Here is a 21,799-nt window from a genome sequence, read left to right as displayed (position 1 = left end):
CCATATAAGGAAGTCCGCTCCTCTATGACATCACAAAGGGGCAGTTATACCACGCCTGCTGAAACCGAGCGTTTTGAGCCATCCCAAATGGCTTTCAGGGCTCACTTCCGAATGCGTAAACCTCATTATCTGAAACGTTGGCGTCGTTTAACACAAGAATACAACATTCTAACTACATTTATAGGTCAGACAAATGGAAAAATCATATAGGTATTTTGCATTTTGATGCTCCAACAGATCCAAAAGCGCAAAATGTAAATTCTTGCTATTTTTCAATTGGTTTTAAAATTTTGACCAGGAGTGCACCTCCAACTCACCATCTCTCTGTCCATTCTCAGAACAAGACATGCTCATTCTCCACCAGCCTACCGTGAGGTATCCATTCCCATTCCCGACACTCCCAACTCCAAACAGCAACACCAGGAGCGCCACACATAATGTGGAAATATTATATGGACAATTCCACAGACCTTAAACTGACAGGGGCCCCAACAACTACAGGAGTTGTGACATAAACTGAGTATATATAAGTGTGTCCTGTCATTTATCTTTCCGTTATTATATTTCAAACATAGTTGCAAATGTTGATTAATCAGGATTAATTTGTAAACCATGATTAATTGGATTGGTTGTTTGTCTATATGTGCTCTGTGATTGGCGACTGGATTGCAATTGTGTACCCCGCCTCTCGCCCGAAGTCAGCTGGGATAGGCTCCAGCATACCCTGTCGACCCCAACGAGGATAAGCGCCATAGCAGATGGATGGCTGGAATCTAACATTCTCACCTCCAATCAAGGCTGCAAAGATGTCGTCATCCTCCTTCATACCTTGAAGAAAAAAGACATATATAAATTTGGGGTCATGGAAAACGGATCAGGACCAGTGAGGATTTGCAGAAATCCCTTGCATTCATCAATTGTACGACAATTAATGTTAAAATGTTACTCAAAATATTCCCTACCATTATTGATTATTGATTTCTATAGGAATCCAGTCCTTATTTTTTTTTACCTATTCGATACTATAACACCTCCAAGAGTTTTTCTACTTTGTCTGCTTGGCTCTTATCTCCACGGTTTCTCCGTCCCAGACTGCTCTCTGACATCAGACTGATAAGACACGCCCTCCTCCAGCGGCCCCATCGTTGTTACATCTACTGCGTCGCATGTTTTTCTTTTCTTCAATAACCACAAAGGGGTGGCGCACATTAGCAGCAAACCCAAAGCAAACATGTGTAGTTTCAGTTTCTGCACATTAAGTATCATCTTCTGCAAGTATTTGTTGACTATTACAATATTGAATTAAGAGCGTGCTGGGCCTTTAACCACAATGCCTTCTTTAGCTTACTTAAAGTCTACATGAGACAGAGGAGTCACGCGACTTGAACTAGAGCCAGACTTGGGTTAAAATTGTGACGACTTTGGACTCGATTTGTGTGCACAGACTAAATCCAGGAAGACTCTGTTGGCACTCTCGTTCCACGACTAAATAAATCGAAAATTCCAAATGCAGTCATTGCATTTGTAAAATGTAATAGATTGTTATGTTGTTAACTCGGGAAACACTAAATAATGCTTATCAATTATAAGGACTCAAACATTTTAAGCCTATGACTTCGGACTTGACTCGACTTGACTTGAATTAAGACTTGCACGTCTTGACTTGAGACTTGCACAACACTGACTTTCTCCCACCTCTGCTATGAGAATGTTATCACTTTCAAACACGTACCGTTCATTGGCTGGGTCACAGGGTCAGGATGCAGGGGGGGAGGGGTTTCAGGAGCCGCCATCTCCACAGAAACGTGAGCAGAATAAATTAAGTGCATTCGCATGAGTTATTTCATCATTTAAATCCTATTTCGCAACATATAATAAGTGTATATATAAATCTATATACTGTATTTTCCGGACTATAAGTCGCACTTTTTTTCATAGGTTGGCTGTTCCTGCGAATTATACTCCAGAGCGACTTATAAATGAAAAAAGTGTTTATGTTCCATAAACACTGGACACCTTTTGTGTTCATGTTTATTTTTTGTGTAGCTGAATAACCATTGTGTTAGCATATCTTACACCTATTCAGCCTGTTCTCTATTCTTTTATTGTTAGAACTTACCTTCCAAGAGGACGTAATGTCTGTTTTGGTCAAGTAGTTTGGAAAATAAATTACCCGTAAAAAACGTATACTTCAGTGTGACTTATGTATTTTTTTCTACCTAATTATGCATTTTTGGCCTTGTGCGACTTATACTCCGGAGCGACTTATAGTCCAGAAAATACGGTATATAATGCTATGTGTAGACATATATGTATTTGGGCTATCAACAGATTAAACGATTGATTGTGATTAATCAAATTTAGTCCAGAGTTAACTCATAATTAATCACACTTGATTACTTTTTAATCTACAATTAGTCGGGATGGATCTCAACTATGCAACTACATCAAATTTGGAAATATTTTATTTTAATAATGTACATATAGAAATCCCCCAGTTTTTGCATGTTTAAAGGGAGCGCTGCTTTGTCTCATTTTGTTAGATGACCATTGAACGCACCATGTAACTTGTCCCACACTGTACAGATACACCAACTGTAGTGTAGTTTTAGCTCATATTTAATCCCAGATGCTGATACTACATGGGAATGATTAATTGTGATTAATCAAATTTAGTCTGGTGTTAACTCATAATTAATCACACTTAATTACTTTTTAATCTACAATAAGTCGGGATGAAAATCTCAACTACGCAGCTACATCAACTTTGGAAATATTTTATTTTAATAATGTACATTTAGAAATCCCCCAGTTTTTGCATGTTTAAAAGGAGCGCTGCTTTGTCTCATTTTGTTCGACGACCCTTGAACGCACCATGTAACTTGTCCCACACTGTACAGATACACCAACTGTAGTGTAGTTTTAGCTCATATTTAATTATTCATATTTCCCAGGTGCTGATACTACATGGGAATACATGAAGTTAAGATTAAACGACCTTGTTGATGCCTTAGCGGATTAACTCTGACAGCCCAAAATGTAATATTGTCAAACCACAAGTCCAAAATGAAGACGGTGTGATCCAAACTCACCAGCTCAGATGGCCAAGCAGCAGCGTGTATACAAATGTGTGAAACACACACGCACATACACCGATGTTGGGTGTGGCGTCAGTCCCCAGGGTCTGAGCTGGTGTCCCTCTCCGTCACAGCAAATATGGCGCCACCTCTTTAAGGAACAAATAGGTGGAACACCCACAAAGCCCGCTCTCAGTCACTGAATGCATTACATGATCACTTTCTCCATTCCTCCATTGACTTGAGAGGCAAAACAGATATCATTGGATGTGAAAATACAGCCTTTAACTACAGGGATGCTCTGATCGATCGGCTGATCTCCGTTAAAAGCATGTGATCAACATAAAAAGCACCCGTATGAGCCTGTCAAATTCAGAATTGAGTTTAAAATTCTCCTTCTTGCATATGAAAGCATCTTAAAGAGCTGATGAGGTTTTAAGTAGAGCTGTAATATGCAAGTGCCATCCGATTATGATTAAATGGCGACCCATCCAGGGCTCTTGCCCAAAGTCGGTCATGGGACACCCCCGGCGACCCTAATAAAGATAAGAGGCATCGAAAAGGGACATGACTTGTCAGCTGACTAGAGTGCTGACTTGACTGTAGCTGAGTGCTAGCAGTGAGTTTGTTTTATATTGTATTTTATATTATTATGTCTACTATATTGAGTAATATGAGTGTAAAGGTGATTAAAGGGATGTTATTTCATTTCTAGAGAGCTCTAATAATGGTTAAAAAACAGTTCCATTTATTAATATTGGCTATCGGCAAGACTGATTTATTTCTACTGTTGCATACATGCAATCCAATGTACGTCACATAAAAGAGTCAAATAAGACATAAAGACATAAAGATACATGCCATGACAATGGTTATGGTTTATAGCCTAAACAGGAACTTTATTGTCAGTGCTCGTCATCGTTCTCAGATCAAGTTGGTTCCCTTCTTTTGACATGATGTGTCAGCGACTCCTAGAAGCCTCCATTTTGTTTGTACCACTGAGCTCTGGCCACAACATCACTGGAATAGTCGCCATCGTAGGTGCCCGAATCCATTTGATGCAAACTTTGCACTTTGTTGGGCCCGCAGTTGTAGGCGGCGATCCCACCTGGAAGAGGGAAAATACCAATACAGAACAAATGTGTTGGTGATATTTAGGATGGACTTTTAGATGGCAAACAAACCTCTGAGTTGCTCCTCTGGAGTGGAGTTAGGAAACTTCTGTTTCATTTGACGTACGAAACCAGTCAAGATTTCCGCGCCCTGCCTGACATGCTGCTCGCTGTTCCAGTCACCTTGTGGCGTGTGATACCGCTTGTCGACCTGCAAAGATTAGAAAGTAATGAGAGGTTTTCATTGGATGCATGCATGCTAGGTTAATTGGCGACTCCAAATTGTCCATAGGTATGAATGCAAGTGTGAATGGTTGTTTGTCTAAAGCAGGAGTGCTCATTAAGTCGATCGCGAGCTACCGGTCGATCGCGGAGGTGGTACTGGTCGATCGCTGGTCGATCGCGGCGTGACATTACAAAAATATCATCCCAGCATCAATGCCGTCACTTGATTGATATACAGGGCAGCCATTCAGATGACAACTGAATGTTGCCCTTCGGGCGACCAATCAAATCAAACAACGTCTCTAAGTGCAGCAGAACTTACGATGTCAGCCTATCATCCATCCCCGTTACTTGATTGACATACAGGACAACCAATCATATGACAACTGAATTTTGACCTTTAGGTCACCGCTCATGCGTAAACAACGATGCAAAGTGCTAAGCTAGTCGGCGAATTGCGAGATTTTAAGCCCTAAACATATCACTTCCATACGGATATGGAATATTATACGGATATTGTGATACGGATATTATCCATGACTGATAAACATTTGGAAGTGTGCTTGAGGCTGGCTATCAGCAGCTACTGTCCGGACTATGCATCCCTGACTGGTTCAATTCAGTGCAAGTCATCAAAGTAAACTCAGGTAATTACAAAAAATTTTAATAGTTAATTATGTGTGTTTTGCAATATTGGCTCATTTGATTATGTAAGGTACATCAACATACATTGTACGTACAAATAATCCTCAATACATTTGAAAATAAATAGATGTTTTGCATTTTTGTAGTGGGTAGATCATTTTGACTCGGTCATTTTAAAAGTAGCTCGCATGCTGAAAAAGTGTGAGCACCCCTGGTCTAAAGGAACTAAGGCATATGCTTCTAAGGAACAAAGGCACATACGTTTAGAGTAGTTACTGAGGAACTAATGAAGAACGAATAAGGAGAAAATAATGAGAATATTTGCTAAGGAACTACGGCACATACATTATAGTAGTTACCGATGAACTAATGAGTAGAGTAGGTACTGAGGAACTAATAAAGAACTAATGAGTAGAACAGCTACAAAAGAACAAAGGCACATACATCTTGAGTAGTTACTGAGGAACTAATGACTAGAGTAGTTACTGAGGAACTAATAAAGAACTAATGAGTTGAACAGCTATGAAGGAACAAAGGCACATATGTTTAGAGTAGTTACTGAGGAACTAATGACTAGAGTAGTTACTGAGGAACTAATAAAGAACTAATGAGTACAACAGCTACAAAGGAACAAAGGCACACACGTTTAGAGTAGTTACTGAGGAACTAATAAAGAACTAATGAGTAGAACAGCTACAAATGAACAAAGGCACATACATTTTGAGTAGTTACTGAGGAACTAATGAGTAGAGTAGTTACTGAGGAACTAATAAAGAACTAATGAGTAGAACAGCTACAAAGGAACAAAGGCACATACATTTTGAGTAGTTACTGAGGAACTAATGAGTAGAGTAGTTACTGAGGAACTAATAAAGAACTAATGAGTTGAACAGCTACGAAGGAACAAAGGCACATACGTTTAGAGTAGTTACTGAGGAACTAACGACTACTGTACAACACAAGTAGGTATTCGAGTGTAAAATAAAAAAACAAAAGCTGCTTTAATTTCTTCCCATAATGCAATACCATTCAGAGGTAGGGGCGGCTGAAGAAAGAGCTGCCGTTTCCTGGCTGGTGAGCAACACAGCAGGAGATGAGACCAGATAAGAACATGGCCGCGCCGCTGTATAAGATGCAGGGTTCAAAGGTCAATCTGACTATAATAAATATTTTTTCAGCCTGGACAATCGGGCCATGTACATGTACGGTCTACTTTAAACAATGTGTACTAACGATGAATATGAGTGTTTACATTCATGAACCGTGAGTCATACATGGCTTTAAAGGACAAAAAAGTTTTTCATATTTTCAATATAAAGTTATGGCTTGTGTTACTCAGCCTTCAACCAAAAGTTGGTTTTGAGTTTTGTGCCAAATACGAGTATGCTAGTTGTTCCTTTGCTAACTGTCAAGCTGCATGAATGCTGCCGGCCCTGATGAGCTGCAATTAATAAAGAGTCTTAGGGATTGATGCATTGCTACCGCCATATTGTATTCATAAGACATACGTATACCAACCTGCATGACGCCAAAGGCATTACCACCGTCTCCGCAGCCACTCGCATCCAGCGCATTGCCGCCTCTGGATTCTCTGGAAATGATGCCAGCAAGAACAGCAGGTTCAATTCCCTTTTCCTGTGCCACTTTGTTGATGACGGGCTTGAGCTTGTTCATTCTGGCCAGATCTGTTTGTGCCATGGTGTGAGACGCAGCCTCGCCTTTAAGGAGACACAACTGAGTGTTACATCTTTTTATTTTTGTTTGATTTCTGCAGGAAGCATCTGATTGGCGCTGCCCTTTCTGGGGCCAATACATGAGTGCTCCTCTCTCCACCCTCCAATGTCCGCTCTCTGCCTTTGCTTTCGTCCCGGCTGGCAAATGGTCAAGATTACCTGTGACACTCAAATTGTCCTGCCGGGATGTCCGCGCTCCTGCACCACTTGCTTTAATCTTCATGATGTTCCCGTCTAAAAACAAAAACGCTTGATGTCTTATTTGTCATCAAAACAGATGCACAAACCACAAAAAAGAAACACTCACCCATTGTCCTGTAGTTTTTGTGTGTGCGACTGTCCACCTGTAGCAGGAAACAACCAGTTGTAGTTTTTGTAGTTTGGTAATGGTAATGGTTTTATTTCATTTCAACAAGCATCTGATTACAGTTGAATGCATCACATAATCAGTTCACAGTTCCACATGTCCAAAAGGAGTAGGAAGAAGCAAAGCTTATTAAATCCTACCCCTCCATCTGGTACTTTCACAATCAGTAACTGTTACATTTGTTCACTTCCTGCTTTCCTAATATAGTTTACGTTATTTTTCATTTTTTAAACTTTAATTAATTTATTATTTTTAATAAATAAATGTTAATAAATACATTTTGGTCCATGTTCTGTGCCTCCACTGCATCCACTGACAGTTGGAGGCGTGGCTATAAGATGGTCCGTGACTATCATGACGGGAATCCCAGAAATTGTAAGTGGAATTGGTAATGGTTTAAATTCATTTAAACATGCATCACATAATCAGTTCCCACTTCCACATGTCCAAAAGCAGTAGGAAGAAGCAAAGCTTATTAAATCCTACCCCTCCATCTGGTACTTTTACAATCAGTAACTGTTTGTAACATTTGTTCACTTCCTGTTTTCCTAATATAGTGTATAGAGTTTCACAATTAACAATTTTTTTTTTACTGTGGTAAAGTTAGAAACACTTTCACAGATTCGAACTTCCGACATCAAACGCTCCCAAACAAATGGTTGTTGTAGCAAACCATACAGTGGAAACACAGACAAGCAGGCAACCCAGCTTTTTGTCTTCTGTGCAGTCACACTTAGGGACATCTACAAATGTTTCTTTTTCTTCGGTATTATTGAATTAATCCAATGTTGCCAACTCCTGAGTAAGAAAAGTAGCTATTGGCTGTTTTAGCTATTGGTTATTCTGCATATTAATGCTCTATATGAATCACCAGTATTTAAAATGTCCACGATAACAATAAATAATAAAAATGCAATTTAAACAAATGGCAATTATGCTCATTCTACACAAACACAGCAGTATGCCTAATGAAGCAACTGTAGATAAATAAACATTTACAGTAGATGAAGTAGACAAGAGATTCGTTCCATCCACTTACCTCTGTTCCTTGGTAGTCACTGTGTCTTCCAGCCAGTCAGCCTTCTACCAGCTCTGCTATTTTATCCCCTTTTCTATATTTTCTCTTTCGGTTTCATTCTTAGTATGTTGACACAGAATGAAACCGAAAGTTTATGTACGGTAATAAGCCCCACCTGCCCCCCCCCCCCCCCCCCCCCCCCCCCCCGACCCGCTCAGAATGAAACCAAATCTATTTCTTTTTCTCTTGGTTTGTGCTGCTTTTGTGCAAATAAAATCATCCTTTGTCTCAAACACAAATATATAAACAACTATGACATAACATTTATTGATTTTCTACCGTTTATCCTCACAAGGGTCGCAGGGGTGCTGGAGCCTATCCCAGCTGTCTGCGGGCGAGAGGTGGTGGTGTACACCCTGAACTGGTGGCCAGCCAATCAATCACAGGGCACACATAGACAAACAACCATTCACACTCACATTCATACCTATGGACAATTTGGAGTGGCCAATTAACCTAGCATGTTTTTGGAATGTACGGGGAGAACAACAAACTCCACACATAGATGGCCGAGGGTGGAATCGATCGCCGGTCTCCTAGCTATGACAACATAAAAAATGGTTGTTTTGCACGAATATAACAATTTATTTACAAATATAACACCGTGAAGTATTTCCACATTTGTAACTGAATTGAATTGCATGCTGGCGTGTCAATGCATTCAAATGTGTAATCTCTTCAACGCTACAAGACCCTGTGCCTTTTCACTTCCTGGTTGCAGTGCAGAGCCTATTTATATGGCAAAGTTGCAGGCCTAGAAAATTTCCCCTGAAATCAGTATCAGTTGAAATATCAATAGGTGCCCATCCCTACTCTCCTGTGTGAACTCTTGTGTGTGCTTTTAAAAGATATTTTTGAGCAAATCTTGCGCCACACACCAGGCAAGGAAACGGTTTCTCTCCAGTGTGTACTCTTGTGTGTCTATTGAAATTATCTTTCCGAGAAAATATTTTACCACAAACTGTACAACGAAAACACTTCTCTCCGGTGTGTACGATTGTGTGCGTTTTTAAATCACATTTTTGAGAGAAACTTTTCCCACATGCCGAGCAAGGAAAAGACTTCTCTCCAGCGTGCACTCTTGTGTGCGCTTTTAGAACATGCTTTTGGGCAAATCTTGTACCACACACCAGGCAAGGAAACGGTTTCTCTCCAGTGTGTACTCTTGTGTGTCTGTCTAAACTACTTTTTCGTTGGAATCTTTTACCGCACACTGTACAAGGCAAAGATTTCTCTCCAGTGTGTATTCTTGTGTGTCTTTTTAAATTTGCTTTTTGAGAGAATCTTTCACCACACTCCAAGCAAGGAAAAGGTTTCTCTCCGGTGTGCACTTCTGAGTGTGTTTTTAAAACATATTTCCTGGAGAATCTTTTACCACACACTGTGCAAAGAAAAGGTTTCTCTCCTGTGTGACGTCTGATGTGTTCTTTCAGCTTTTGCTTGTTGGCATAGGTTTTGTCACATGGGAAGCATTTCCAGCGTGTGTTCTCAGTGTGACACGTCATGTCATCTTCGGAGTCTTCATCATCAGTGTCAGTAGAGTGTGACGTTATGTCATCGCTATCTGATAGTGGAGCGAAGAGGTTTTCTACTTGTGATCCTCCACAGTGGTCTCCATCAGCGTCTGTTGTAATGTGATGAGCTGAGCTGCTGCTTGGGGGCTCCACCTCTCCCCTCTCCTCACTTTGGTCCTCATCATCTTCACTCTTCACGGGGACAACGATAACTCGGAACTCCTCCAGTCCTTTAAGCTCCTCCTGACTGATGCTGTAATCCTCCTCTTCCTTTTTAATGTCTGGGGCCTGTGGCCCCACCGCTTCCTCTTTAATGTGGGGAAGCTGTGGTTCTCCCTTCTCCATGCTGGAGTTCCACTCCCGCTGCCCAAGGGGTGGATACGCCTCCATAACACAAGAAGACATGATTTTCAATTCAATTTTTTTTATATTGCACCAAAAGACTTTACACATTTAGCAGGTCTATGATCACGCTAGTCCTTCCATCCATCTTCTATGCCGTTTATCCTCACTGTAGTCACGGGTATGCTGGAGCTTATCCCAGCTGTCTTTGGGCGAGAGGCGGGGTACACCCTCACATTCATATCTACGGACAATTTGTTGCCAATTAACCTAACGTGTTTTGGACATGTATGAGGAAACCATACAAAACCCACCACCCACAGGAAGAACATGCAAACTCCACACAGAGATGCCCGAGCGGAGATTCAAACCTGTGTGGTCAACATGCTCACCGCTCAACCACCAACAATGATAAGTCATATTTAATATACATACAGACATAATTGTTTCACTAATAATTGTTTCGCTTTATTTTGAAAAACGTGCACCGGAATTACCTGCTGCCCTGATGTCGTTTGGCAGATAAGAATAGGAAGAAAATCTTCTGAAAACGAACCCCATGTTGACACTGTTACTGACAGTACCATTTAACTTTATGTTTATGTGTTTGTCCCTCATGCGTTATGTTTAAGAATCAGCTCGACCTCGCTTAATATCCATTAAATGTCCTTGATAACTCGTTTCTGCAATTTTTGATGAGTATTTACAATTAATTTCAAAAGAAGAGGAAGGTTCCCGAGGGGGAGGGTTAGAGGGTTGGGCATCAAACGGATGACGTTATGACCTCAAGACCCAAGCTATAGCTGTGCTGCATGGGGACCACTTCTGGCCTGTTCCCATTGAAAAGATCATTGGAACTTTTTTCAAAACTAAATCATAAAGTTAAAAAAATAATTAGACACAAACAGCGATGCAGCAGCGAAGGCAGTAAGCTTCGAGTTAGGACTCAGTGTAGCAGTCAGCAGTGTTTTGGGGATTTCTTAGCGCAACCTATTAACAGAGTTACAATAACACAGCCTGGAGGTCACAAAAAACCGGAGGAAACCAAAGTCAAAACCATCAAAGAACTGGTGGAAAATGACATCACATTGACATGGAAATGAAATAGATATTTAACCCACAAAGACTTGATGCAGCTTTATAAAGTCGACATCCTTAGTGTTCTATGACATTAACAATTTAGAATTTTTCATTATTTTTTTTATTTGTTTAATACTGCACAATATTTGTAATTTAATTACTTTAACTCCTATTTGCGCCTTGATTTTTTTACATACCGGAAGTGGAACGTACACATAACAGACCTGAAAACTAAACCATCCGTCTCATCAAGCTGGTATCGATCACATGATCGATTATGTGGCTTACACAAAGACGAAGGGAAACTATTTTGTGAGTAGAGATAAAGTCCATCTTATAACCATATGGACAAAATAGTTAAACTAACCTGCTCCGTGCAACTTGATGCTTCTTAAAGCACAGCGTCCAGGACTTGACCTCGTCGCCGGGTCTCCTCGTTTGTTCGACAAAGTTCCTCCTCGAACTCTGCTATGGTTATTCTCACACTACAAAAGTCCATTAATCAATCGCAATTAGTTGCTGACATAATAACGACACTTTGCACTCACGCTTGAGCGCTGCTCAGCAATGTGTTGATAACTTCCGGGTCTCTTTGTTAGCAGCTAGCCAAGCTGACCTAGCATGAGAATCTTCAAAGCTAATTGAGACTATTGTATACTCAAGTGGGTAAAACTTTCACTGGTCGTGTCTAATTTAAGGAGCCAACAAAGCCAGCAGCCTACCCGGTCGACGAAGGTCAGACGTTCGGAGGTTCCTCCTCAAGCAGCGACCAGCCTTGTGGGAATAGACGGACTAGCGGATAGCATCCTCGCATTTCCGGGTTGTGTCACGTGCTCTCATGTTTACCGTGACGTCATGAAAAGGCGACGTCCGTAAAAGAAGAAACACTATAGAAGTATAATGTCACCGTCTTTTTAGATAGATAGAATACATATTTGTTGATGAAACACATACAGCAACACCATGCAATCATGCTCACGACAATATTTGAAATACATGTTTAATAATAGTCTATTTTTAATTCATGTCTAAAATGGCGCACTAAGCCTTTTATAGATGATTGTATTTTTTACACTGTACGAGAAATGGAATATAGTAAGGCACAATATATTCCTTATTCCTGGATTTATTAAATTAATTATTATTATTATTATTATTATTTCTGTCGGCTCATCGTTTTCAAAGAGAACTATGACTTTGGAATGAAGTTAGAGATTTGTGGCTGTGGGTCTGGAGATGGCTGACAAGACCAATCCGGGCCCGGAAGGCTCAACTACATGTGGGACACATGTGGGACGCTGTCCGCCATTCTGGTGACATGTCCAGCCCATCTGGCTTGAACTTCCTGTAGGAAGGTGTCGATGCTGGCGATGCCAGCCCGTTCCAGGACCTCCGTGACCGGGATCTCCGTGAACATATATCCACCATCATGTTCTGTAATGTGGCCTCTGTGTTGCCTTGTCCACATCGTAGCGAGCAAGTTCTTTGGCAACCAGAGCTAATCTTCTTTCTGCTCTGTCTGCCTTGGTGGTACCCAAGGTTGAGTACCTTCACTTTTTCCTTCTTTGTTGATTGACCGCATGAACGGGATAATTTACCAATCCGGCACATCCGCCCACCCGAAAATCCCAATACGATTTCTGTGTGGATAGAGCCAAATGCATTCTCATTGCATTATCAATGTTAGTGCTAAATGTTACAATGAAGTCACGACAGTCATTTACAATGGATGCTCTCATTGGGATGCAGACTGATGTGGTGGCTGGAACTGTCAGAAAAAACAAATCTCCCTATTGAGCTGGTAAATTTAGCATACCCCCAGGTAAAAAAAAATACAAACGAGCATCTTGCAGAGTCTTCGTAGCGAACTCACCAACAACACAGCAGCACTTTGTGTTAGCTGCTACAACATAGCTGTAGCTATATTAGGTCAATTATGTCAATGGAACATTGTTGGTGGTTTTGGGAGGTATTTTTAGGGCTTCATAGTAAGTAAAGGGCTGAAATAAAGACAAATTTCTGAGATATTTGATAATATCAGAAGATATAAATAAAACATAATATAAACATATTTTGCGCCAATATTGACGATCTGTACGTCTTTGTAAATGCTCATTCATTTTCTACGACTTATCCTCACAAGGGTCGTGGGGGTGCTGGAGCCTATCCCAGCTGTCTTCGGGTAAGAGGTGGGGTACCCCTGGACTGGTGGCCAGCCAATCACAGGGCACATATAGACAAACAACCATTCACACTCACATTCATACCTATGGACAATTTGGAGTCACCAATTAACCTAGCATGCATGCACGGGGAGAACATGCAAACTCTGTCTGCACAGTGATGCCCGAGGGTGGAATCAAACTCGGGTCTCCTCGCTCCTCATCCACCATGCAGCTTCTTTGTAAATATTGTCCTTACAATTTCAACATTTACAGGCTATAGTTAAACTCAGAGGCCTACATGGATGAGTTATCGCTGGTAAATATGAAAATGAAATGAAATCAAGAAGGGGAGAAATTGTGGACGAAAAAGAAACAGCAGAGCCAATCAAAAGAGATGTCAGCTTGAGTTTCCGTTTAATTTAAATGCAACATTGTTTTTCAACAGTATTGATCAAACATGACATGGTACAGTACCATGTTGATCGCCTAACATTTTCATTAATCAACTGTGAGATCGAACATCGAATCACACGCCTCCAAATCGAAGACTATTCTAAAACACCCCTAATATTGTCTTGCTTTGCATGTCCACTAGTGTGTGTTCTTGTGTGTCTGATTAAAGAAATTTTCCAGGAGAAACTTTTACCACAAACTGTGCAGGGAAAGGGTTTCTCCCCAGTGTGTACTCTAGTGTGTCCATTCAAATTACCTTTGTGATAGAATCTTTTACCACACACGGTACAAAAAAAAGGTTTCTCTCCAGTGTGTATTTTGATGTGCTCTTTCAAATTGGACCTTTCATTGAATCCTTTAGCACAAACTGAGCAGGAAAAAGGTTTCTCTCCACTGTGTGTTCTCATGTGTGCTTCTAAATCACACTTTCGAGAGAATCCTTTACCACACAGCGAGCAAGGAAAAGGTTTCTCTATCATGTGTACTCCTGTGTGTTTTAATAAAACGCGTTTATGACAGAATCTTTTGCCGCACACCGTGCAAGGAAATGGTCTCTCTCCAGCGTGTAGTCTTTTGTGTGCTTCAAAAACACCTTTTTGAGAGAAACTTTTCCCGCACACCGTGCAAAGAAAAGGTTTTTCTCCAGTGTGTACTCTTGTGTGTTCTTTCAAATGTGTCTTATTAACAAATCCTTTGCCACAAACTGAGCAAGGAAATGGTTTCTTTCCCGTGTGTATGCTTGTGTGTCTATTTAAATCGCCTTTCTGATAGAAGCTTTTACCACACACCGAGCAAGGAAAAGGTTTCTCTCCGGTGTGTATTCTTGTGTGTCTATTCAAATCTTCTTTTTGATAGAATCGTTTACCACAAACTGAGCACACAAAAGGTTTGTCACCTGTGTGACGTTTCATGTGTGTTTTCAGATATCGCTTGTTAGCATAGGTTTTATCGCACTGACAGCATTTCCAGGGTTTTTCGTCAGTGTGACATGTCATGCCAGGTTTTGAATCATCAGCGTCAGGAGAGCGTGACGTTATGTCGTCGCCATCTGATAGTGGAGCTAAGAGGTTTTCTGCTTGTGATCGTCCACAGTGGTCTCCATCAGTGTCTGCTGTTGTGTGATGACTGGAGCTGCCGCTTGGAGGCTCCACCTCTCTGTCGTCCTCGCTTTGACCTTCATTTTCATCATCATCAATCTTTACAGGGACAACAATAATCTCCAGTCCTTCATGATCCTCCTGACTGATGCTGTGATCTTCCTCGTTTTTAATAAAGATGGGCTGCGGCTCCTCTGCTTCCTCTTTAATGTAAGCAAACAGTGGCTCCTCCGATTCCTCTTTAATGTAGAGGAACATTGGATCCTCCTCTTCCTCCTTAATGTGGCGGGGCTGTTTTTCCTTCTGCTCCATCCTGCAGTTCCACTCCTGCTGCCTCACTGTCTTCTGCAGGACACGGGAAGACAGACATAAAAGTCGACAACGTATCTCACCAGTAGAGATGAACAAGTTCACCACTATCTGTATATGTTCACCCATCTAAATGATCTGTATCTGTACTCTGAATGGGCAGGGAAGAAACTGGAAGTGGGTGTGGTTTAACATTACATTAGTATTACTTGAAGTTGCTGTATTGTTTATTATTCAGCTCCATGTGTACTGTGTATGTATGTAAGTGATTTGTAAAAGTTTTTCATATCAACTTTCTTTCTTTCTTTCTTTCTTTCCTAGTTAATTTAAGGTTTTTTGTATTATTTTTCCAGTTTTATTTTACATTTTGTTTCTACAATGTGCTCTTCACAGGCCCATAAAAATGCTATCCGCAAATGGTCCGCATGCCGCACTTTGGACATCCGTGGTTTACATATTTCACAGGGAAAGAGGGGGGGGGGTGCTAACAAATGAGTGTGTCTGTATTTTTGAAGCGCTATCACAAAATGACTCCCGCCATAACAAAGGCTGGATGCAGGCTTCCACAGTGGCGCACACACACCAGGTTTAGAAGGTGAGCTCGGATATGTATGACGAAAGAAACACTTCATTCATTTCGAATTATGATGCATACCATAAAATATATATTTTTTGCATCTGAGTGGGACAGCACTTATGCCACAGAGAGCAGCCATCTTTCCTAGCTGTTAGGAGACTTATAGATTTATATACAGATGCGCAACAATTTGACTCTAGTTTTATTTATCTAGTATGGACTTATTTCAGGAACAAAATGCAAATGAAAGTGTTGAGTGCTCCCAGACACAACATAGACTGCTGCTGAATTATTGTAGCTCCCAGGCCTACCGGGTGTTCTCAATAAATGGCAACACCATCTCTGTTCTATTCTCGTCAAATTATCGCTTTTTCTTGTTAGATTTCTCCCGCTTTTTACCTCTTGATATTTTGACTTCTTTCTTGTGAAATAACAAATGTTTTTTTTCCATGTCTGCTGTCGCTTTTATTTTTGTAACTTTACAACTAGTTCAGCTTTCTTCTTGCAGAAGCCATCACTACCACCATCGGGGGGGGGGGGGGGGGGGGGGGACCGGTGGAGGTGGTTGAGGAGTATAGGTACCTAGGCACTATATTTGATGGCCTTCTGAGGTTTTCATCCAACACAGAGGAGATCCTCAAGAAGTGCCATCAGAGGCAGTACATGTTGAGGAAGCTGAGTTCCTTTGGAGTGAACAATTTGCTTTTATTGAGAACATTTTGACCTTTTCATTCATTTCATGGTTTTATTCACTGCATCTACAGGACCGGACTCGTTTAACCAGTATTTCAAAAGTTTGTTCCAAAATCATTGGCCATCCTGTGAGAGCTTTCTATACACTGCGATCAGCAAATAACCCGGACTGCATACAGGATTCTACAGGACCCACCCCACGCGCTACACCCCGTGTTTGCCCACGATGTAGAACACAAAGGAGGAGGGCTACCTTTGTCTCTACAGCAGTCCGGCTTCTGAACTTGGACCCCTCCCTATCCAGATTTCGCACAACCTCCCTTTAGCTTGTTATACTTTTAAAAATTATTTAATTACTATTTATTCTCTTAGGTACGTGTGTGTTCAGTACGCTTGTTCTTGTCTGCTTTCTACATTTCTATTCCATATGCTGCTCTCTGTGTCCTTTAAATTGCCCCTCTGGGATAAATAAACTGTTTTTGAACTTTTTGAACTTTGAACTAAACTCTCTTATTGTAATAATGACTTTATGACTTTATTATTATGACTTTTGAAAAAATTGAGAAAAAATTTGAAAAATTATTTTTTCTTTAATATTTCAACTTTATGCAACTAAAATGTAATTATCTTTCCTCATAAAATTGAGCCTTTTTCGTCTTTTTCTCTTAATATTTCTATTGTTAAATTATATTTTTAGAATGTGCCAATAAAAAACAGCTGCGGTCTTAAAAGCGTCATGTTGTTTACGGAAACGTGGCTGGATACACGGACCCCAGACACGATCGCTACACTACACGGATTCACACTACTGCGGGCGGACAGGACAAAGGAGAGCGGTAAGAGGAAAGGAGGCGGGCTGGCAGTGTTTGTGAATGATAGATGGTGTAACTCTGGGCACATCACTATTAAAGAGCAACTCTGCTGCAAAGACATTGAACTGTTAGCCGTTAGCATGAGACCGTACTATCTGCCGCGGGAATTCTCGCACGTTATCGCGATAGCGGCGTACATTCCCCCCTCTGCTAACGCCGACGCGGCCTGTGACGTCATCCACTCTGCCGTGGGCCGGCTACAGACACAACATCCGCAGGCTCTCCTTCTTCTCTCAGGTGATTTCAACCACGCTTCTCCATCCTCCACCCTGCCCACCTTCACCCAGTATGTCACCTGCTGCACTAGAGACAATAAAACACTGGACTTGTGTTATGCCAACACCAAGGAGGCATACAATTCAACAGCACTCCCTCCCCTGGGAAGATCAGACCACAACCTGGTACATCTCCAGCCTGTGTACAAACCTCTGGTACGCAGGCTGCCAGCTGTGTCCCGCACAGTGAAGAGATGGTCTGATGAAGCCGACGAGGCTCTGAAGGACTGTTTCAACACAACAGTGTGGGAGGAACTCTTCCATCCTCATGGGGACGATATAGACAGTCTCACTGACTGCATCACAGACTACATAAACTTCTGTGTGGAAAACACTGTACCCACCAGGACTGTACGGTGTTTCTCCAACAACAAACCATGGATTAATCCGGACATAAAGGCTCTCCTAAAGGAGAAGAAGAGGGTCTTTAAGTCAGGAAATAGGGAAGAGCTGAAGGCTGTGCAGAAGGAGCTGAGGAGGAAAATCAGGGAGGGGAAGGACTGCTACAGGAAAAAGATGGAGGAACAGCTGCAGCAGAACAACGTCAGAGGAGTCTGGAGAGGCCTGAAAACCATCTCTGGCCACAAGGGGCCCGACTCCCAGGCTGCTGGGGACCAGGTAAAGGCTAACGATCTGAATCTATTTTTCAACAGGTTTGATCAACCATCTGCCCATCCCCCGGCCCAGCACCTCCTGCCGAAACTTCTGCCGAAACTCCCCCCATCGACACCTCGAGTGGACAGCCCTACCCCCACCTCCCCCTCCTGCACACAGCCATCCCCCACCACTTCTCACCTAATCAGCTCAACCTCCTCACTAACCTCCCCCCGCACACAGCCCCCCTGCTCCAACCTGACCCTCACAACATCCCAGGTGAGAAACCAGCTCCGGAAAACCAAGGCGAGGAAGGCGGCGGGACCAGACGGCATCAGCTCCAGGCTCCTGAAGTCCTGCGCGGACGAGCTGTGCGGGATTGTTGAGCACATCTTCAACCTGAGCCTGAAGCTGGGGAGGGTGCCACAGCTGTGGAAGACATCCTGCGTGGTTCCTGTCCCCAAGACGCCGCACCCCAAGGACCTCAGCAGCTACAGGCCGGTGGCACTTACATCACACCTGATGAAGACCCTGGAGCGGCTGATCCTTGACCATCTCCGCCCCCTGGTGGGTCCTTCGATGGACCCGCTCCAGTTCGCCTATCAACCTGGCACTGGGGTGGACGACGCTGTCATCTTCCTCCAGCACAGAGCGCTCTCTCACCTGGAGAAACCTGGGAGCACGGTGAGAATAATGTTCTTTGATTTTTCCAGTGCGTTCAACACCATCCAGCCAGCACTTCTGAGGGACAAGCTGGAGAACACAGGGGTGGACCTGCACCTCACATCGTGGATACTGGATTACCTCACCAACCGTCCACAGTATGTGAGGACACGGGACTGTGTGTCCGACACAGTTGTCTGCAGTACGGGGGCTCCGCAGGGAACGGTCCTGGCTCCGTTCCTTTTCACCCTCTACACAGCAGACTTCTCCTACAACACACCAACCTGCCACCTGCAGAAGTTCTCTGACGACTCTGCAATTGTTGGCCTCATCACAGATGGGGACGACTTGGAGTACAGAGGACTGACACAGGACTTTGTGGACTGGTGCCAGCGGAACTGCCTCCAGATCAACACGGGGAAAACCAGAGAGCTGGTGGTGGATTTCCGCAGGCGCATCCACTCTCCTCCAACACCAGTGAACATTCAGGGAATGGACATTGAGATGGTGACATCCTACAAGTACCTGGGTGTTCATCTCAACAATAGACTGGACTGGACTCATCACACGGAAGCACTTTACAGGAAGGGCATGTGCAGGCTCTATCTGCTCAGGAGACTGAGGTCTTTTGGAGTGCAAGGGGCACTCCTCAAGACGTTCTATGACTCTGTTGTGGCTTCAGTCATTTTCCAGGGAGTGGTCTGCTGGGGCAGCAGCATTTCGGCTGCGGATAGGAAGAGACTGGATAAGATCATCAGGAAGGCCAGCTCTGCACTGGGTTGCCCCCTTGACCCAGTGGAGGTGGTGGGAGAGAGGAGGATGTTGGCTAAGCTATCATCCATGTTGGAGAACGACTCCCACCCCCTGCAGGACACCTTGACAGCACTTGAAAGCTCCTTCAGCGATAGACTGCTTCACCCCAAGTGTGTGAAGGAGCGATATCGCAGGTCTTTTCTTCCTGCAGCTGTCAGGCTGTACAACCAGCACTGCTCCCAATAGACTTCTACACTGCTACGTACATCTGTGCAATACTTTGCTTTTTACATTCAGTATAGTTACTCCAGACCCCATTCACTGTGCAATATCTGATCAACCTCCATGTGCAATATTAAGGCTCTAAATGCAATATATTAAGTTCTATGTGAAGTATTTCCATAATGCCTCATATTAACTCCCTAACAAGATCTCAGTGTATAGACTGGTCATATATCGCATCTCGTCTCATATTATCTACATACTGTATTGTATATAACTCTGGGAAAAACTGTTGATTTTTGTTAATACTTGAGTCGTTTATATTGTTTATTTTTCTATATTGTGTATTTTGTACTGCTTAACTGATTCTGTACTCTTGCTGCTGTGCAATACAAATTTCCCCACTGAGGGACGAATAAAGGCATATCTTAATCTTAAAATGGTCCCTGGGCCGCACTTTGGACCCCCCTCTGAGTTACACTGTGAGGCATCTTCATGGTCGATTTTAACCTTAACATGGTGATCCAGCCCGTTAAAATGGATCCACTTGTGTAGTACAGGTAAGTCTGGCTTCAGACTCGACAGACCTGACTTAACCCACCAAAGTCGCCTAGCGACACGGGTGACAACTGAAAAATGGCTATCTCATCCCGCTGGTATCGATCAGATATCGGTACGATGGATATGTGTATGTAGGATAGGCTCCAGCACGCCCGGGACCCTAATGAGGATAAGGGGTATAAAACATGAATGAACGAATGAAATAATGTCCACAGCTTAGAACCACGAGGACGTACTGACCTGCTCTGAGAAACACAACTTCTTGAAAACAGCTTCCGGTAGTGGAGGTTGTCCTCGCTCTCTTCTTTTGTTCGAGAAAGCCCCTTCCTCTTCGTACTCCGCTATCGGCCTTTCTCACGCTGCAAACATTTCTTCAACAGACGCAGTTAGTCGCCGATTCACCAACGCTCTCTTTCACACAATCGCAACACTTTGAGGTCCGCGTTGATAACTTCCGGGTCGCTTTGTTGGCAGGAAAGCAAGCCGAGCTAGCCTTCGACGCGTCAACGTTAACTGAGTATTAACTCGTATTCTATTCTGAAACGATTACAACTGTTGTTTACATTACATTTTACACAATTAATAATTGTGCTTTTTTTCTAGAATACCACCCGGAAATTGAACGTAGTTTCAACAGAGCGTTTTGTAGCGCATGCGCATTGTTGACTGGCAGCGTTACATGCGCAGAACTACATTACGTAGAAAACTCATGAGCCGTACGCTTTTGTCGCCGTGAGTCCGCCATCTTGTGTAGCTCTACCTTGTTCGCTTGCGACTTTCGACGTTTTTACTGATGGTTTACGAAATTATGGACGCGATAAGCCATTAAAATGCCCCACTGTGCGGCTGTAAACTACCGATATATGCCTATACACTGCGCACGCTGGGCTGCCAAGTTGTGCTACACAAGATGGCGGCCTATGCGCTGAAACGAATTTTGTTGTCAGGTACAGTATGGGATTTTTTATTGATAATTGTTGCACCGTAAAATAGACCGTACTTAATACATCTACCAGTTTAGTTTCACTTTAATTATTTTGTTAACACAGTTTTACTGTTCTCCTTTTGAACGAGTGCGAGAGATTTGCATAACAACGCTTGTTCTAAGTTCAACCATATTACCAAATGAAACAATGACAGTTTCATATGGTTATATAGTTAAAGTCATATTTTGGCTACTTCAGAAAAAAAATTATTTAGGGGAGTTTCAACAGAATCTTCTCTGTGATGGACGGCAGTGACAAGCACCTTCCAAGAGGACAGTATCGTGGACTGTATCAGGTTTTTGTGCATTTTATTGTCAAATTAGCAAGAATAACTGCACTGTTCATGTGATGAGGCGTTTAAGTGTACTTTGTAATTATTTGAATTAACTTGAATGCTTTAGTTAAT

General features: G+C 42.5%; 3 protein-coding genes across 7 annotated transcripts; 1 reads left to right on the top strand and 2 right to left on the bottom strand.

The window, feature by feature from the left end:
• Positions 1-3,841: 3,841 nt before the first annotated feature.
• LOC131104191 (gastrula zinc finger protein XlCGF8.2DB-like) lies at positions 3,842-12,039 on the bottom strand. 5 transcript variants are annotated; one of them, XM_058051114.1, is made up of 7 exons: positions 11,896-12,039; positions 11,541-11,658; positions 7,100-7,136; positions 6,952-7,026; positions 6,578-6,777; positions 4,262-4,400; positions 3,842-4,185 (listed from the first exon to the last, which is right to left on the bottom strand). In XM_058051114.1, the coding sequence occupies exons 3-7, from the start codon at positions 7,101-7,103 to the stop codon at positions 4,049-4,051; spliced, it is 555 nt and encodes a 184-aa protein (XP_057907097.1). In that variant the 5' UTR covers positions 7,104-7,136; positions 11,541-11,658; positions 11,896-12,039; the 3' UTR covers positions 3,842-4,048. The 5 variants fall into 5 exon arrangements, with proteins under 5 accessions (XP_057907097.1, XP_057907098.1, XP_057907096.1 ...); XM_058051115.1 differs by lacking the exon at positions 11,896-12,039 and having other exon boundaries at positions 11,541-11,877; XM_058051113.1 differs by lacking the exons at positions 11,541-11,658; positions 11,896-12,039 and adding an exon at positions 8,199-8,322.
• A 1,704-nt stretch (positions 12,040-13,743) lies between these two features.
• On the bottom strand, positions 13,744-21,033 carry LOC131104189 (gastrula zinc finger protein XlCGF52.1-like). Its single transcript, XM_058051109.1, has 2 exons — positions 20,648-21,033; positions 13,744-15,233 (listed from the first exon to the last, which is right to left on the bottom strand). Exon 2 carries the CDS (start codon positions 15,198-15,200, stop codon positions 13,887-13,889), a length of 1,314 nt encoding a protein of 437 aa, XP_057907092.1. The 5' UTR covers positions 15,201-15,233; positions 20,648-21,033; the 3' UTR covers positions 13,744-13,886.
• Positions 17,211-19,883, top strand: LOC131104187 (uncharacterized). The gene is made up of 2 exons (XM_058051104.1): positions 17,211-18,775; positions 18,922-19,883. Exons 1-2 carry the CDS (start codon positions 17,420-17,422, stop codon positions 19,177-19,179), a joined length of 1,614 nt encoding a protein of 537 aa, XP_057907087.1. The 5' UTR covers positions 17,211-17,419; the 3' UTR covers positions 19,180-19,883.
• Positions 21,034-21,799: the final 766 nt, after the last annotated feature.

This window comes from Doryrhamphus excisus, chromosome 16 (assembly GCF_030265055.1).
Source record: "Doryrhamphus excisus isolate RoL2022-K1 chromosome 16, RoL_Dexc_1.0, whole genome shotgun sequence".
Classification (NCBI taxonomy): Eukaryota; Metazoa; Chordata; class Actinopteri; order Syngnathiformes; family Syngnathidae; genus Doryrhamphus; species Doryrhamphus excisus.
The sequence above is the reverse complement of the archived record's forward strand: the minus strand, read 5'-3'. Positions and strand labels throughout refer to the sequence as shown.

Excerpts from the sequence above, each read along its gene's own strand:
- LOC131104191 (XM_058051111.1), bottom strand. The coding sequence starts at position 10,096 with ATGGAGAAGGGAGAACCACAGCTTCCCCACATTAAAGAGGAAGCGGTG.
- LOC131104189 (XM_058051109.1), bottom strand. The coding sequence starts at position 15,200 with ATGGAGCAGAAGGAAAAACAGCCCCGCCACATTAAGGAGGAAGAGGAG.
- LOC131104187 (XM_058051104.1), top strand. The coding sequence starts at position 17,420 with ATGAGACCGTACTATCTGCCGCGGGAATTCTCGCACGTTATCGCGATA. Across the intron at positions 18,776-18,921 it reads TTGACCATCTCCGCCCCCTG|TGCGTTCAACACCATCCAGC; the intron begins GTGGGTCCTTCG and ends TGATTTTTCCAG.